Genomic DNA, 18,671 nt, shown 5'->3' on the forward strand with positions numbered 1-18,671 from the left:
GTCGAGAAAGGGATGAAGGATGTGAGAATGGCGAGGTTCAAGAAGTTTAAGGAGCTTGGGTTGGTCTTGGGCGTTTTTGATGGCAAGGGAGGCATTTGCACGGAATTTAGCGAAATGTGTGGGTTTAAAAATTAAAAATTTCAGTTAAATTATTACAAATATAGACAAATTCAATTAAATGGATTAATTACTTATTTAACTTTATACTAATGTTTTGGTGGATTGGAGATTCTATATATGATGATAAAAAACTAGTTGTTATGTAAATAATTTAATTAATTATTTAAAGCTGAACAGAAAATGGATTTACAGAAATTACATACTCAGTGGATAAGAGGGCAAAAAAAATTAAAAATATGTAATATAACCCTTTGAACCGCAAACGAGTGCACTTACTTCTGCTATTAATCTCTTTCTCACGACGATGAAATCGTCGAAATTGTCGAAAAAGATAAACAGTGGGGAATAGGCTAATAGCAGAAGTCGATGCATGCGATATCAACAAATTAAAATTTTCATGATTCCCCAATAATATACAATTCGACATTTGAATTTAAGCTTCGGCACCCCATTTGATCTGTTCTCTAGTGGTAAGAAAGTTTACCACCAGAGAAAATTGTCTGGCAGTGGCCCGAGAGGGGCCCCCACCAGCACACCCACCACCGCCACTCAATCACCTGGTCTCATGGGGCCCGTTCATATATTATGCCGAGAGAAGAAAACAATTCTTCAACATCCACCTAACTTCCCTTTGTCAATAATCATCAACATTTGCTTGACCCCCCAATGGTAGCATAAACTTCTCTTCATAATTGGGAAAGAGGTTCCTTTACAAATTCATTAATTTTTCTACATATATACATACATATATAAATATGTATGTAATTGTGTGCATACTAATTAGAAAACTGCAGACAAACGTAACACTTTGATAATATCATACGATAAGTAAAAACTATGAAAGTTGGTTGGTTGGAAATATGAAAAGCGAGCTAAACATGGTGATGATATACATATCACAGAACGGCGTCTGTTTTTATGTACGTATGTATGCACATACCCAAGGACAATGAGTACGTCGCAGAATAAAATAATTTATGAATATGCCCAATTCCAAGTTTTGGAATAGCTATTCTAAATTACTTATTTATGTATCTGACCCACGAACATGAAACTGGAACTTTTAATTTATTTAGTACTTTTCTCATAGAGAGATATGCGTGCGGATACACGCGGAGGTTGTTGCGGTATTCGTTACATACCACAAATCCTGTCGTCGACTTTATGAAGCTTACATAACCTATCGCATGCCCACCTTAATTAATATGGGGGATTTTTAGTATCTACATGGTTGCGAAATCATGAATTCTATCAGAATCGTTGTCACCGAGTGGTGGCTTTCTGTGACTTTACCGCAATGGTGGTGATAGAAACTGCTATCACCATCATGGTGATATACACAGAGTTGGGCGATGAAATGTTTTTTTTTGCTCCGGATTAGGGATTAGTTTCACCGGTTTATTCGGTTATATTGGGATTAGAATTGGTTAATTTTTCTAGGATTAGATTTTTCAGGGATTAGTTTTTTTAGAAGAAATGTTAGGATTAAGGATTAGGATTACATACATAATTACTTGTGTGATTAAAGATTAGTTATAATTTATCCAGTCTTCACACGCACTACGTATGCATAGTATAGATGGATGAAGTATTAGTTAATCTTAATCCGACTTAATAATCACCAATCCCTAATCCCGATTTTTCCCAGTTCTGAATACACATACATATACATACATCTGACAGACGATTGTAGAATGATCAAAATTTACGTATCACCGTTGGGTGATATGTATACCACCACCATGTTTATTAGCTCACACTGCGTAGCACGAGAGCTATTGAATTCCTCCTGTCCGTCCGTCCGTCTGTCTGTGTGTTCACGAGTTTTTTGCATCAATTGATGCTAATTAATAATCCCCATGACCATTATTGAATAAATTAGACGCACCATTGGGGTCGAACAATCCGTGGCGCAAATGGTGCGAATTAATTGTGCAAAATAGATCGAGAAAGGACTACAATTTTGGAATAGGTAGCACCGTTGGTACCGAACAATCGGTTATTTAAACTGATGCGGAACAATTGGGGGAATCGATGCGAACCGCACCAAAACTGCAGAATAACTGATGAAAATAGTAACAAAATTTTGACACTACGGAATCATGATTTCTTGACAAAAAATTTAAATTATGTCAAAATTGGATATTTATTTTGTCGCCTTATTCTACACCATTGGTGCAAAACTACATGACCTGTATTTAGGTATTCTACCTGATTATCCTGCACCATTGTTGCAAAATTTTTTGAAAATTCTACATCTATTTGTTCCATTATTCTGCACCATTGATGCTAAAACATATAAATTTTATACTTGCGGTTATTCAGCACCTTTGGTCCGAATTTAAATCAAAACCATATTAGCTCACCCTGCAAATGCTTATGCACATATTTTGTCGGCTAATTCGGCACCATTGGTGCAAAGTGATATTCAAATTATTGCAGGGTGAGCTACTTCTAACGTTACTACGGTTTATTATAGCTCGCCTTGCAACTGTCTGGTAAGTGGTAATACATGAAAAATCGTGTTCATAAATATCACATTTTATCACAATTTTTTGCTTTATTTAAATACTTTAACAAGTAATGTAGTATTTGATACATGCAAAACCTATGTTCCAAGCAACAGTGTGTATGATTACATTAACAATTGCTGTTGTGAATAGCTTCTGGCCTTGAGATGTAGGACATTAACTGAAATTAATAGTTAAAAATAATAGTTATTACTTTATTCCTTCAGCTTGAATACCTTTGTCACAATTTTTTGCTAACAAAGTTACTGCTGTAGCATCAACAAATTTTTTGCAGTAAAGACAGCCGGTAACCTCACTCGTATCGATTAAAATTTGGGAACCAATTATAAAAATCTATTACTTAATTACATATGTGCGAATGTGACAAATAGGCAAGTAAGTTTTATGGGAACATTACCTGGTCATAATAATCCACCTCTGGTTCAGGTATAGCCATAATATGTGGCTACACTATTACGCCTCATTCTAATTATACGTATCCACGTACGCTGAGTATGTCGCCGAATCAAATACTTTATACATGTCCAATTCCCTCCAAGTTTTGCAATGGGCGTACTAATTTATTTATCTTGCTCAAGAACATAACGAAGCTGGACCTTTTAATTTATTTAGTAGTTCGCTTCTCATAAATATTGCGATACATATGCGTGGGAATACCCGAAGTTATGGCGATATTTGGTATATATCATAAATCTGTCGATGTAACAAAGCTTATATGACCTATCGCTTGTCCACCTTCATTATTAGCTCACCCTGCGTAGCATGAGAGCTTTTGAATTCCTCTTGTCCGTCCGTCTGTCTGTGTGTTCACGAGTTTTTTGCATCAATTGATGCTAATTAATAAGTCCCAAAACCATTTTAACACAAATTAGTAGCACACTTGGCCTGCAATAATCTATGTCAAAATTGGCTAACAATTTTTTCCGCTTACTTTCCACCATTGGTGCATAGCTCTATTAAAATCACGTATCTAGGTTGTCTGTTTTGTATGGTACAAAACAATTGGGATAATCGATGCAACACGCACCAAAAAGTACAAAATAACTGGCAGTACCAAACGGGCCCGCATTTTTAGGTCGATATTAGGTTGAAATTATGTATCTATTTTCACCGTTTATTTCCAACTATTGGTACTAATTTGAGTCGCAACTATGTATTTCCTTTGTCGGCTTACTCTGCACCTTTGATGCAAATAACTAATCAAAATTATGTCAGAATTAGATATTTATTTTGTCGCCTTATTAAACACCACAGGTGCATAATTATCTGGTTATGATATATCTATTCACTCCGATTATTCTGCATCAATGGTGCAAAATTGTGTGACAATTTCGAATTTATTTTGCGGGCTAATTCAGCACCATTGACGCTAAAATATATATATTTTTTATTTGCGGTTATTCAGCACCTTTGGTCCAAAGTTAAACCAAAAGCATTATTACATCTATTTTCATGCTAATTAAAATGGACCAGGTCCATTTTGTAAATTCATATATATATTTCCGTTTATATTGCGCCATTGGTGGCAAGAATATATAAGAGTTATGATCTATTTTGTCGGCTTATTCCGCACTTTCAGTGCAAACTTGCTTAAATCATTATGACAGGGTGAGCTACTTAAGTAGCTCACCCTGACGTTAGAATTCTAACGTTACTACTGTTTATTAGCTCGCCCTGCGTAGCATGAGAGCTATTGAATTCCTCTTGTCCGTCTGTCTGTCTGTCTGTCTGTCCGTCTGTCTGTTAATGAGTTTTTTGCATCAATTGATGCTAATTAAATAGGCCCGTGTCCGTTTTTTACGAAATTAGTAGCACCATTGCTGTCTAGCAGTCAGTCCCGAAAAATGGTGCGAAATAATTGGGGGAATAGGTGCAACCCGCATCAGTGGGGCATATTATCCCGTAGTAATTTACATCCCATTTTGCAATCAGTGAACCTCGAAAAAGTATCAATATTCTGTATCAATTTTCCTCATTTCTGCTGCACCAATAGTGCAATTGTTTCTAATATATCTGGTTCTTTCCATTAGTGAAACTCGAAAAAGTGTCAATATTCTGTATCACTTTTCCCCATTTCTGCTGCACCAATAGTGCAATTGTTTCTAATATATCTGGTTCTTTCCATTAGTGAACCTCGAAAAAGTGTCAATATTCTGTATCAATTTTCCCCATTTCTGCTGCACCAATAGTGCAATTGTTTCTAATATATCTAGTTTATTCGCTTCTTCGGTACGATTGGTGATCGTCATACGTACATTTAACTTCAAATTACTTGCATGATTCTACACAACACCAACTGGGTTTCGGCTCTCTATAAGCCCAAGACAGGTCGCTACTCCCGTTCATCAGGTAACCAACCAGGTTACGACCCAGTGCGATTTCTATTTCTCTTACATCGCATCTGGGCCCTGGTAATGTCAACATTACCAGACCATTTGAAATGATAATTTTATTTCTATTTAGACTCTTTCATCTATTTCAATGTTTGTTTGATCTGGTGAATAACGTGATCATAGCTACAGTACATAAGTTTTAGAATGTTTCTCCATGACATTTTTTTTTGCTCCCATGTATGTATATGCACATATTGACTAAGATTATCAAAATTATGTACCAACTTATTTTTTATTCTTATTGTTTAGTCTGTCATTTAAGTATGACAGGGCGAGCTACTTCTACCGCTACAACGGTTTATTACAGGGTGAGCTACTTCTAACGTTACTACGGTTTATTATTTGTAGTTCTTTAACATTTCGTGTTTTTATTTGTATATTAAGGTTCCTATGTGTGATAAGGGCCAACATCACACAAATTCATGTGATTTTTGTCATAAAAGTCTTTGAAACAATATGAGTTTTGACACCAGCTACATTTTATAAAAAAGAGGCCTTCACAAGAAGGTAACACGCACTGTATACCAGAATATGTAAAGCAGACTGATTTTACATTAGCGAATGTTGGCTTCTCATCCTCGATCCATAGCCCACTTGAATACCAACAATACTTTATCATCGGTATAAATGATGGTGCACTTAAAAGAAAGTGAGCAAGTGCGATCAACTTTAAAATAAATAGTTTAGCTTGAACTTCATTCTTGTGGCATAGTGCATTGTAGTGATAAAATTGTTTCGATAAGTATTTTAATTCTCGGTGAAAATAGGTGTCCAATGGCTGAGCAACATCAGTACAATTCTCTGGAACGAATTTCACTGTGAGTGCCGGCCATCCATCATCGGGATTAAATTTCGACTCATACATTTGAAGGTTTGTCTGTCCGGTCCAGTGGTCCAAAATGTATAGTACATCACAAATGATATTGGGTTGTATAATTTCGTCCAGAAATGTAGCAACTAAAGGCCTGCTTAATTTGCCGGACTTGCTAGCGGTGACAAACAGGTTTGGAGCAGAAAACAGTGTCTTCTTGACTACTGGTCCAATGGTGCCACTTGCCTCCTAGAGACAAGTTAGGGATTTTGAAACATTCGGTGTGAAAATTTAATTAGTTAAATTTACCTGTAAGCATACAAATACTTTTGGTAGAATTCTTCCTGCGTAGGTAATAGTATACTGTACTGTATACGAGTGGGTCACCTTATTCTTTGGGGATATCGCCGAACCGAACGTTGACCTCTCGCCTTTCCAAGACAACGTCCTATTCGACACAATCTCGTATTTGAAACCAGTTTGGTCCGTGTTCCAAACTAACGTCGGGTCATGAACAGAAATTAGTGGTTGCATTTCATTCCTGAACTCTTCAGCCATGAGACCTATTTGTTCCATATCACGAATGGAAGACCTGTTCACTAGTTTTTGGATTCTTCTTGAAGAAATCCGGTTTCTACTTCTAAATCGAGCAATCCAACTATCTGACGCCTTGAATTTGAAACCTGGATATTCATTAGCCTTCGATACTGCCCAGCGCCGCAGATCCATACTGTGGACCGATCGGAATTCTTGGCGAGCCTCGCGAAAGAGTTGTAGGACATGATGCTCAATTTCCATATAAATATCGAAGTTTGTTCCGCCTTAAACAAAATATCCTAGGTAAATCAATTGAAAAAAGTTACGAAATAAAAAAACTCATCTCAAAGTTTACCCATGCGTATTTGACTTTTCCATCTTTGCAAATAATTACGATGTTTGACCTTCTTAAATTTGTTCTGGAATGTTAAGAATTTCCACGCCGGATTGCTTTCAAATGCATTTATGGCTCTTTTCTTGTATTCCATATCCACTTTGTCTCGTTTAATTGGCTCTCCTTCTTCATCCTCGTAGTCATTTAGCGCAGATATACTATGCACCCCTTAAATACGATTTCAGATTAACTTCAACTCTTGAAATTTGTTAACCCAAGCTTTACTACCTTCGAAATGTTCTTCCTCTTCAACAAAAATGTATTCGATGAGCAGCTCATCAAGCTTTTTTAGAAGAACTTCTGCAATTTGTTTTTCCTCCTCGGTTGGAACCTGATCTGCCCACTCAAAACTATTTTCAACCAGTATTTGAAATGATTTTGCCACTGATAAGAAGTTAATGGAATCCATTTCAAAAATCAAAAATGGTTAAAAATGATTAAAAATAAAAAAAAATGATAATTCGAATGATAATTTGGTTGAGAAGTTAGCCGCTGCTTAAATTATGCATCGAGAGGTGAAAACTGATGACCTGGTGGAGAGAAGCGCAAGAGAAAATCGGGAAGCGGAGTGGTGAACCCCATATAGTTTCGCATGGTGAAAATGTGCGTTTTTGCCACCTTAAAACCTTCGCAACTTCGCGAATTCTGCAGAAGTGCTCAAGCATCATATCAATTGTTGTTTGTGCTTAGTTTCTGGATATTTTAGTGCTAGTTTGAGGAAGATCTGTGAGAAACATGTCTGACATGTGCATTGTAAGTACCGTCTTCTGTACCTTTGACATAGATGTTAAATTTTGGGAAATTTCATTTGAATTATTCGAGTGGTTATGGCGTGGCACATGCCTAAACTTGCCTTATAACATTGGGCTAAATAGGAAAAACTTCAAGTTGAAAGTCCTGTCTAGTCCTGTGATATTTCGAGAAACCGTTAATATTTTATTAAACCCTTATATATCATCTACATAAACCGCTGCCCCTTTTTGTCCCTTTTGCAAATTGACAGAGAAATTTGAGTTTATGCAAAGGCAAATTGAAGAAAAAAACAAATATTTGGAGTGCTCCAATTATTGCCATGTATGAAATTTTTGAGTGTTCCAAATAACACAATCGCTTCCAAATATGTTGCCCGTTCCTAGTGGAAGGGAACATGGTAAACCAAATCCCTCCAAAAATTTGTTACCACAGGGGGAATTTTATGACGTGGTGGCCTCATGAGGAGGGACCACGAAATTTTTAATTTTGGCCCTGTTTTCTTTGTTAATGAGATCAAAGGGCCGAAATACACACTAAAACTATAGAATATTTTATTTGACAAATATACATCCTCAAATGCATCGAAACAAAACTTTCAAATTTACATTTTGACCACTCCCCCTGGTGGTGGGTGTGCCAGTAATGTCCCAATGTTGTTATTGAATTGTATAAAGCTTGATGAGACCTTTCACATGATACCCCACTTGATGGGGTAACGCGAGAAAATAATTATTTACCCTTGACCACACCCCCAATAGGGTGTGGCTATCAGTGAATCCTCCATAACTTTTACCCTTCGGACTTCAAAGCTCGATTTCCGAAGACAGTATTCGAAAAAATTGATTTGTTCGAAAGTTATAGGTTTTGGCAAACAAATAAGCTAATCCGGACCAGTATGCAACCCAGTGAAACCAAAAAAACTATTGAAACTTAGGCATGTATTATTAAAATTATGTATATGTATATTATTTAAAGAATTGTATGTGAAATAGATATCAATTTTTATTTATATATGTGGTATTGTGCACTTTTCCATCCATCAATTGCCACTCGACAATTGCTACTCTTGACCAGTTTTCATCCATCAATTTCCACTCAACAATTTCCGCCTTATGCCAATTCCCACCTTTACATTTTTTATGCATTTTACCACCAAGTCATTTATGCAACTTCTCCACCAAAATTTTTGTTTCGGATTCCGAAAAATTGTGAATAATTTGGCTTTGCCTGAAAATTTGTAAAGCTCATGAAAGAAGGAAAGCTAGGTTTTTTCAAATTTTACTGTTTGGGTAACTTTTGCAAGAGTCGTTCAGTCAAAATCATGGCTCGCTTCCCGTTTTTCAAACAAAAATTCTTTGTCGTCTTCAATAATCTTCGTCTTCGTTCTTATTATTACAAGATTTAGCAGTTGCATAGAGTGGAAATTGTTGAGTGGAAATTGGTAAAGAGTGGCAATTGTGGGGTGGCAAATAGAGGATGGCAATTGGTCCAGAGTGGTAATTGCCGAGTGGCAATTGTTGGATGTAAATTTACACCGAATCATATATGTATTATTGAAATACATATGTAGTGGTCTCAACGGTGCGGTTCGGTTCGGTTCTTGGAAGAACCGGTTTAGAACCGCGAACCAGAATTGAAGAACCGAAACAGAACCGAACTTTTTTTAGCTGGAACCGAACCGGAACCGGACCAAACCGTGACCGAACCGGCGGTTCGGGTCAAACCGGTAGTGTTATTAATATGCAATAAACAACAAACAATGCTAATTGACGTGTTTCTGATGAAATTTCACATACAAGCCAATAACTTATCTGTATTTAAACAAGCAAATTCTAATACATGTCAGCAGCAAAACCACTTATGTATGTATTATTGAAGTTAGAAAACAATTCCAAGTTTGGGGTGCAACCAAGTCAAAATTTCATTTTGGAAACATTGGGGGTGTAACCAAGTCAAAATTTCATTTTGGAAACTTTGGGGTGTGACCAAGTAAAGATTTCATTTTAGAAACTTTTGGGAGTAAAAATTTCGTTTAGGAAACTTTGGGGGTGAAAATTTCATTTTGGAAACTTTGGAGGTATCATCAAGTCAAAATTTGGTTTTGGAAACATTGGGGGTGTAACCAAGTCAAAATTTCATTTTGGAAACATTTGGGGTGTAACCAAGTAAAAATTTCATGTTGGAAACATTTGGGGGTGTGACCAAGTAAAAATTTCATTTTGGAAACATTTGGGGTGTAACCAAGTAAAAATTTCATTTTGGAAACATTTGGGGTGTAACCAAGTAAAAATTTCATGTTGGAAACATTTTGGGGTGTGACCAAGTAAAAATTTGGTTTTGGAAACATTGGGGATGTAACCAGGTCAATATTTCGTTTTGGAAACATTGGGGGTGTGACCAAATAAAAGTTTCATTTTGGGAACTTTGGGCGTGTCATCAAGTCAAAGTTTCATTTCGGGAACTTTGGGGGTGTGGCCATGTCAAAGTTTCATTTTGGGAACTATGTGTATTTCGGGAAATTCGTAAAACTTTTTGGAAAAATGATTGACTTCGCTAATGTATTTATGTATGAAGTTCGGTTCAACCCGAACCGGCCGGTTCGGTTCGGTTCTCAAAGACTTGGAACCGGAACCGAACCGGTAATAAAAGTTTCGGTTCGGTTCGGTTCTCCGTATAAACCGGAACCGAACAGAGCCATCGGTTCCGGTTCGGTTCTATGAGAACCGAGAACCGTTGAGACCACTATACATATGTATGCATACTGTAGGTTCCCAATTTCAGTTGTTATTTTTCAACAAATTTCTGATATGTATCTACATATTATGAAGTTATGTACATAGGTGACTGCACACTTAGTTATATTCTGCTCGTATTATATAAATTGTCACAACGCCGACTAATTAATCTTTCCTCAGTGCATCGGCCCATTTCTATGTACGTGCAGCTCTCATGGACTATTTATAAATACACCTTGTAACGAGCAACTCAAAAAGATAAGCCATTACTTGACGTTCATTACAAAGATGACCCGCAGGTCAATAAATTATGCCATACAAATTAATTTACATACGTAAATGCGTATCTATAATTTAGTTGCAAACATACATATGAGCTTATCCATGTTGGGGAATATCTTCGTCTTGGTTGATGACGCTAAAATTAGATCTGCTTCTTCTTTAGATCGTGGCGTTGTCCTGGCCCGATGAGAGGACAGAGTCCAGGTCACAAATTTGCGAATTACACGTGCCAATACGTTCTTTGGTTTGTGGTCAGGTTAAATTTTTTGGTGGACGTGTGTATGTAAATATGAACGTGGGGCGGGGGTTTGAGGGAGATTTTGGTAGCATATGTATGGTCCGTTCCCTATGAAAAGAGACCCATGTTAAGTGTGTATAAATTATAAACCGGATTAATCCAAAAAATCTTAATAAAAAGGCAAATCTATGAAAATTCTGGTCATTCGGATCTGAACTCTCGTCTGATCAGGATAAAAATATTTTTCAAGAATATTTGGCGCGAACACTATCGGAGGAGTGGAATGTAAGTACTACAGTAATTTTGGAAATATATAATTTGTGGATTGTTCATAATGTATGTGACCGATTTTCGAATATTTTCACCCCTTACAGTATAATTCGGACAGAAAAAGTAGGAAAGTCAGGCTCAACTTGACTTTGTTCAGATTTTAATTTTTATATCCAAGTTTCCCATAGTGCTTGGAAATCGTTTCTGTTTCGATTGTTCTCAAAAGTATGTATGGTGCTATTGCTTCCGTAAATTTATAATTTTTAGTTTTAAAGTTAGATATTTAAAAGTTATTGAAAGTTTTATTTGCAAGGAATTTTGGATGTAATTTTATTGTTATTCTTCCATCAGAAAATAGAAACAAATAGTAAAGATAAAATATTTGCTCACTAACATTCTCTTCTATGGGGGCGTTCGAAATGAATTTTTGTCTCAAATTTCCCTTCTTCGGACATATTTAAATGGCGATTTGCTATATCAATTACTTTTTACGTAATTAAGATTTTATTACTTATTTCATATTACTTAAGTAATAAAATCTTAATTTCATATCAACTGTGCATGGTCGATTTTTAGAATTCTAAAAATCGGCCACAGTTGATATGCTTACAAAGTTATGAATTTAAATTTTCGATGGTTCTTTTCTTATGAGAAAATGTTTCGTTTTTAATTGCTATCTTTTATCTTGTTTTAATGTTTACATAAAGGACAAAAATTTCAAAATTACGTAACTTTGAAAATCAAACAATTTTAATTACTGGAAACAATAAAATCTTCATTTTACAAAAACACACGGACATGAACAAGTTTCAAAATATGTAGCCAATAATCTCTTAAATCGTACCTAATAATTTACTTTATGCATATAAAGATTGTATAAAAATATCACAGGCCTTCGTTCGGAAGATTTACGGCGGGTTTTGCATTAGCGACAATTTTCATGTGGCTGATTGTTACGAACCCTGCGGCAGCTCAGGAATGCGTGACTGGCCGGGAGTTGGTAAGCGGTATAAATTGGGATTTTTATTCACCATGGAAGTCATCCATGCTCACAAATTTTAACGAGACTTGTATTAATTGATAACAAATTTAGTTAATATATGTACATCACCCCCCAATGGTCACGTTTGTCCAAGATATTTCATTTTATCAGAAGAGTAGACAACGCACAGAAAATTTGAAAATGTTCTTGTCCGTAAATGCAACTATGTATTTACCTGCGCATTGGAAAATAGTTCAAATTTCAAATTAATTTAATTTGTGACCGATTGGTAAAAATATGGGAGCATGTGTTGCGGGACGTGCATTGTGAGTACCGTGTTTTCACTTTGTTTCAAGTCATTTTATATTTTGCTAGTGTACAAAGGGCACTGTTTGCCTCGTAGCCCTTGGACTAGAAGGAATCCTGTGCAGCCCAACGCAGCAACCAGTTTGCGATGAAACAGGCCCTTATGAGACCAGTTGCTGCAAATGTCTTGAGGTATGGAACCCTGCACATTTCTAAATAAATTTTTGTTTATCGGGGAAATGTGTAGAATTAGTCTTTAATCCTTATATACGATACGTGGTCATATTTTTTCATTAGTTAAGGGTCGTTCATAAATTGTGTAGAGCAAAAATCGACTTCGTTCAAACCCTTCTCCCCTATGTCACACTAGTCTAACGCAAGACCACTATCTCCATCCTCCTGCTACGGAGGCTCCGCCACTAACACGTGAACGTTTTTAACCTTCAATTACTGGTTGAACGGCTTGGAGTTTAGGTCCCGAACATTTTTTATGTGAAAGCCCTTTTCTCGAGCTACAAGTCGGCATCGGCGATTTCAACTTCTGTACACTGATTTGACCATGGCGAAGTAAACTTTAGACCACTCGTCTCACGAAACTTTCCAAACTCCGTCAAAAGTTTTTAGGTGGCGGAGAAAAGATTTTGTTTCAGATATCCAAAGCCGAATAAATCCATGGGACTTACATAAGGTGACTTAATAGGTATTTCACTATCCTGGATGATTGTTATCCCGAGTCTAGCTTTTAAGTCCTTGGCGTAATCCACGGTCAAAAGGGCGGTGTGTGATGACGCTGCGTCGTGATGAACTACCACTTTTTTTGTGTCCTTGCCATATGGTTTTGGGACATGAATCTCCAAAAGCGGTTTTAAAACAAAGTCAATGAAGTACTTCGTAGTTACCTTCACTTTTTGTGGAACTTTGATAAGTGGGAGGAGACCACGACCAGATAATGCACCAACCACCATTAACTTGTTGCAAAAGTTTTCCGTGTGCGGGATGGTCAATCTTCTGGAATTTTTTTCTTCTTTGGTTGTACCAAAGCGAGGGCAGCCTGGTGGATACGAATTTGGCCTTGAATAACCCCGGAACGGTTTGTCGTAGCGGGTCAAAATTTTGAACAGAAGAGCATGTTATCCTCAGATAGTTGTGTGCAAAAATTCAACTCTCTACTTTCAAAAATGCCTCCCCCACAGCCCCCAGAAGTTTAGACACTCATTTCAACTTTTTCCAAACTCCGTCTACAAAATTCGGTCCCCACAGAAAGATTTTCTTTTCATCTATCCGAACTCAAACAAGTCGATTTGACTTATATAAGGGGATTGTATAGGTATTTCACTATTCGAAATAATTTTTATCCCCAATCTAGGTGCAAGGTCATTTGCATAATCTTGGGCCAACTTTGCCGTCTGGGAGGACGCTCCGTCATGATGAAAAATCACCTTGATTATTATTTTACCGTGCAAATTAGGAAAATTGTATTCTAAAAGTGGTTTCAGTACAAGGTCCACATAATACTTCGAAGATTCCTTCACTTTTTGGGGGACTTTGATAAGTGGGAGGACACCACGACAGGACATTGCACCCACGACCATCAACTGTTTAAAAAAGATCTCCTCACTGAAAATCACCAAATTTGTTGAATTTTTTTTCGGCATTTGTCGTGTAGTAAGCTTTTCAAACCCAATTAGTAACTTGTAGGGAAAATAGTTCTTCGTCAATTGTCACCAATAGCTCACTTCTATTCCTCAACAGAATATTCAAATAAAATTTTTTGGCCAACACGGGCGAGATTTTTTCTGGAACTATTCGAAATGACTGTCTCAGCTTCTGGGGGATGTGGGGCAGGCATTTTTCAAAGTAGAAGGCTGAAATTTTGCACACAACTATCTGAGGATAACATGCTCGTCTGTTCAAAATTTTGACCCGCTACGACAAACCGTTCCGGGGTTATTCAAGGTCAAATTCGTATCCAACAGGCCGCCCTCCCTTTGGTATAGTAAATTTTTCTATGACCGTTGGTATCTTTAAATAAAATAATTCTTCATCCAACGACACTAGAAAGTCACTTTTATCTTTTGTCAGGTAATTTATATAAAATTTTTTGCAGGTCAGACGACGATTTTGTTTATGCTTCTCAGTCAGCTGATGGACTCGGATTTTTCTTCTTTTTTGCTTCTGCAAAATTTTAATTGCTCGTCGCACACTAATCTATGACACTTTGGTTAAACGTGCCACTGCTCTCTGGGGTGGAGGGTTGCCCTTAGAGGTCAATAGGTCAATTTTCTTAATCACGGGCCAAATTAGCACTTTTCGGACTCGGGTATGAGGCATGATGGGTGTCCTTTGGTACAAGCTTGTCGTTGTTGACCTTCATTTATCAGTACCTTATGTATCCCTGTTTTCGAAACTTGTTGTCCTTGAATTTTGAAGTGGTTAATTATGTCTGTGTACGAAAAATTAAGTTTGGAAAGTGTTTTTATGGTACCCTCTTACTCTAAGGTCAATGGTAGGGTCATTTTTGAATCTAGAGAGCTAATTTTTTACTCAGCCCTTGTCAATAATCACATGTCCCTATGCTCAAAATTTGGAACCGAGACTCCAACCCGTTTCGGAGCAATTCAAGAGTGACCGCGTTCACGTGTTAGTAGCGGATCCTGTATGTAACGTAACGCAAATCTCATTTTCCCCAAAAAATGAAAGTGCGAATAGTGGACGCTGCCGACAATTCTATGTTAGCTAAGATTTAATTTACGTTTTAACGTAATTTCTATTATTTTTTTAATTACAAATTTCGACCTTCCTTAATTTTCCTAATTTTGTATTAATTTTAAATCTTAAATCAAACTTCGTAATTCAATTTTAATTTCATACATCCATAAATTATGGATGTATTGGACCATAAATATCTAAGTACGTACGTATGCTGATTGGTATTTATGAATATAAAATATTTCAAGAATTTTTTTACGGAGGCTCGCCAAAAAAACAATTACTAAAACATTCCCACAATTTAAAACAACTTTTACCAGCAATTTGAATACTTTCTCCCAATTCAGGCGCAATGCTACAGCAACAATGAGTGTGCAGAAAATATGGAATGCCCCTCTGGTGAGAAGGCCTACTGCGTGGTGAAGTATGGAAGTCAAATAAACGTGTGTAAGTGTCTGGCAACGGCACCCTTGGTAGGTGAAATTAAGTTCATAAATAATTCTTCGAAAATGATGACCCACTTCTTGTTGCAAGTGTTCTATTTCAGAAAACGATTAAAATTCTATGAATTTAAATAATATTACATATTTCAGTCCACTATGAAGGTGTTCGAATCATACTGTTCGCTTCAACGGAGTGAGGTGTCCGCTCAAAATAAGTGGACACTAGAGTGTACAGATTCTGGAGGCATGCCCATCGCAACATTTGTGGACGGCAAGGAAGCCTGCGTTTGCGATCCAGGGGTACGTCCATATATTTCGTAATCAAAGCTTTGACTTTTAGACCACCCACCCATCCCATTTCTCTACCCTAAATATTCACGTTAAGGTTAACATAGGTGATCCAAAACCACCCACCCACCTTTATGATGAGCTAATACATTTTTATTTAAATCATAGTTGTATGTAAGGTGTATTCGCTAAGTTATGCAGAAAAAATGACCTAATGCAAGCATGTTCCCTAGAAACATAATAAATTTCCTATTTGTCATACGACAGTACATATTTAAATCCAGGTATAACAGTTTCTACTTGGTGTAAAAAATAATGCACTACAAATTCAAATTGCACCAATACTTGTGGACCTGGTAACAGACCGGCATGTCTTGCGGAAACTTTTGGGGGAAAGGGTGTCCTAAATCGGCGGTACTGCGGGTGTGAAAATTATGTAAGTTGTACTCTCTGAGAAATAATGTTACCCTTTTGAAAAGTAATCGTACTTTTAATTCGAACTTTAGTAAAATGCAGAGTTAAACTTCACTCTTTACCAAGTTAACGGAATTCTCGATTTCGTATAGGTTATTCAATTTAGAATTAAAAGGGTGACATTATTTGTAAGAGCGTATATACATAAATACTGTCAAAGATTTTGCATAAATTACAATTTCATTCATGACTCTGATTTCCTAGTGCGATTCCAATGCCGATTGCACATATCTGACATGTGACGACTCATACCAAACTAAACGCTGTATAAATAATGCTTGTGTTTGCAACAGCGAGGTTTGTGCAGATAATGTATTTTCATATCTATGTAAATGTGTTGTACTTATAATGGAGGTCGCCCAGGTAACAGATTTTGACCAAATTGGTTTCAATCGATTCAAAAATTTAATTAGTATGAAATTTTGTAAATGGCACTATCTGCCAATGCTCAATGTACATATGGTATGTATGTATTTTCAATGTATTCTCGTATATTTCAATGTATTTTCGTACTTCTCACAAATATCTGCACTGCAAATAATTTAGTGTATGTAAATCCAGTGCGGTGTAGTCCCATATGCACACGGGCGATGTTAATTGGCCTGGTTTGTTACCGGTTGTGTATATACATATGTGGCTACACCGCACTAGATCTAAACCAAATTATTTGCAGTGTGTCAAACCTGTGCATTGGTAGATAGTAGAATTTGCAAGTTTCATGCTACTTAAGTTTGTGACCGATTGACATAAATTTACTCCAAATCTGAGCATTCGTTTCGAGACTTCCATTGTTAGAAGTTGGGTCATTAAGTTGTCCAGATACCTAACTTAAATATTTTACCAACAGTGCACTTCGAACTCACAGTGTCCATCTTGCACAAGTCCGCCCAAGAAAATGTGTTTCGTTTCAGGCAATCGGCAACCGGTTGGAAGTTGTGGGTGTATCGCAGACATCGGGGTATTAAATAGATTAAAATCTAAACTTGTAAATATATAAATGCATGAAATATATAATTGTAATTGAATAAGGCTAAGAAAAATGGCAAACAAAATCATGGAAAAAATCACAACCATTTTAAAGAAAGAAAGTGGATTTTAATCATTTTAAAAACTTTTTTAGCTCTCTTTTCAGCAAGAGACGTGATATGGAAATTGATGAATTTTTCATTGCTTATATCCTGACCTATTTATGCAGACGCAAAGAATATTCACGCGAACCACGTCAAATTCGGTGACTTAAAATATAAAAAGTTTTATCCGTTTGATTCGTAACGAAGACAGTTCTGCCGTTCCTCGTAGGTTATTGACTTTGGCCATTTTCTGTGTAAAATCTGATGTCATTTTGACGAATTTCGGCAAGCTATGCCGATCTAATGGTGAATTTTAACATTTTCTTAACGAAAATTTTCAAATTTCATAATATAACGCAAAACTAGTGTCCCAACCTGATTCGGGTCATTTTCTCGTAGCGGGTGACACTGCTTTAAGTGCTTCAAAATATCACAAAATGCAAAATATCTATGTATAGTTTAGTCATACATATTTCAAAATTATTCTAATTTATCACGGGTTTGTTGTAGTGCATAGTGTGAGAAGAATTCCGACTGCGCAGCTCTGGACAAATGTTGTGTTAAGGACTGTTACGGGGCATGGCGCTGTCATGATACCCCACATCTCCTTGGCTGTAGCAATGGTGACAATGGCTACATAAACAACGCAAATTTCAAGACTTCCTGGTGCTCAAGATATAATTAGTCAAAAGAAAGTGGTCTTAGCCTGTTTACTAATAGTTTGAGTTCACACATATCTATGTGAAATTAACCTCAAATTAAGATTAGCATTCAAAACTATCTAGAAATCAAATAAATATCTCATAATGGAGGTGCAAACCATGTTCAGAGAAACCATTTCTTGACCATCTATGTTTGAAAGAGTCCGGAATTTGTGCAGATGCGTAAAATTCAGCGTGTTATTGGTGACGTACACATGTAAGTAACTGCAACATGTGAGTATTCGTATTCGGCTGGAAAATTGAGCGTTTCCGCGAACTTGCGACGCCCATAACGTATTAAATTTTTCGTACATAAATGCTGGTCTAATTGTTGTTTCTAAACAGTTTTTCTTTCATAGTAACATACATGATTCAAAAATTTTCTAAGGAGGGGAGGTTGTGTACTATCAACTCCCGGATCTCGATGCCCTTTGGATATGTTGTAGTGTCCCATGAATGTAGAACAACCTCGAAGTGGTTTGATTCCATGGCCACATTTGTGCCCGCCACACCAACTCAAAGGTGCCCAAAAATCGCTTTCACCCAAACTTTCACCCATTCAAACCCACGCCAAAAGTCCAATTGTGCTCCGATTTTCAAATTTTTTTCACACTTATACTCCCAGATAGTTGCT

At 36.7% G+C, this 18,671-nt stretch overlaps 1 protein-coding gene and 1 long non-coding RNA gene across 6 annotated transcripts; both read left to right on the forward strand.

The window, feature by feature from the left end:
* Positions 1-4,397: 4,397 nt before the first annotated feature.
* Positions 4,398-6,937, forward strand: LOC118436749. 2 transcript variants are annotated; one of them, XR_004835682.1, is made up of 4 exons: positions 4,398-5,352; positions 5,429-5,693; positions 5,812-5,915; positions 5,991-6,937. It is a non-coding gene; the product is annotated as an uncharacterized LOC118436749 (long non-coding RNA). The 2 variants fall into 2 exon arrangements; XR_004835681.1 differs by having other exon boundaries at positions 5,429-5,915.
* Positions 6,938-10,668: 3,731 nt separating this feature from the next.
* LOC118436854 lies at positions 10,669-18,147 on the forward strand. 4 transcript variants are annotated; one of them, XR_004835736.1, is made up of 11 exons: positions 10,669-11,079; positions 11,956-12,064; positions 12,422-12,544; positions 15,409-15,534; positions 15,655-15,804; positions 16,077-16,228; positions 16,471-16,563; positions 17,114-17,224; positions 17,387-17,497; positions 17,566-17,642; positions 17,847-18,147. XR_004835736.1 is itself a non-coding variant. In XM_035855488.1 (7 exons), coding segments are annotated over exons 1-5 (531 nt in total). In that variant the 5' UTR covers positions 10,669-11,077; the 3' UTR covers positions 15,826-16,228; positions 16,471-16,563; positions 17,114-18,147. The 4 variants fall into 4 exon arrangements, 1 of the variants encoding a protein (XP_035711381.1); XR_004835737.1 differs by having other exon boundaries at positions 17,399-17,497; XR_004835735.1 differs by having other exon boundaries at positions 17,114-17,497.
* The last annotated feature ends 524 nt before the right edge of the window (positions 18,148-18,671 follow it).

Source organism: Folsomia candida, unplaced genomic scaffold (genome assembly GCF_002217175.1).
Source record: "Folsomia candida strain VU population unplaced genomic scaffold, ASM221717v1 Fcan01_Sc010, whole genome shotgun sequence".
Classification (NCBI taxonomy): Eukaryota; Metazoa; Arthropoda; class Collembola; order Entomobryomorpha; family Isotomidae; genus Folsomia; species Folsomia candida.

Coding starts and splice junctions, on each gene's coding strand:
- LOC118436854 (XM_035855488.1), top strand. Junction 12,545..15,408: donor GTTGCTGCAAATGTCTTGAG/GTATGGAACCCT, acceptor CTCCCAATTCAG/GCGCAATGCTACAGCAACAA. Junction 15,535..15,654: donor GTCTGGCAACGGCACCCTTG/GTAGGTGAAATT, acceptor TACATATTTCAG/TCCACTATGAAGGTGTTCGA.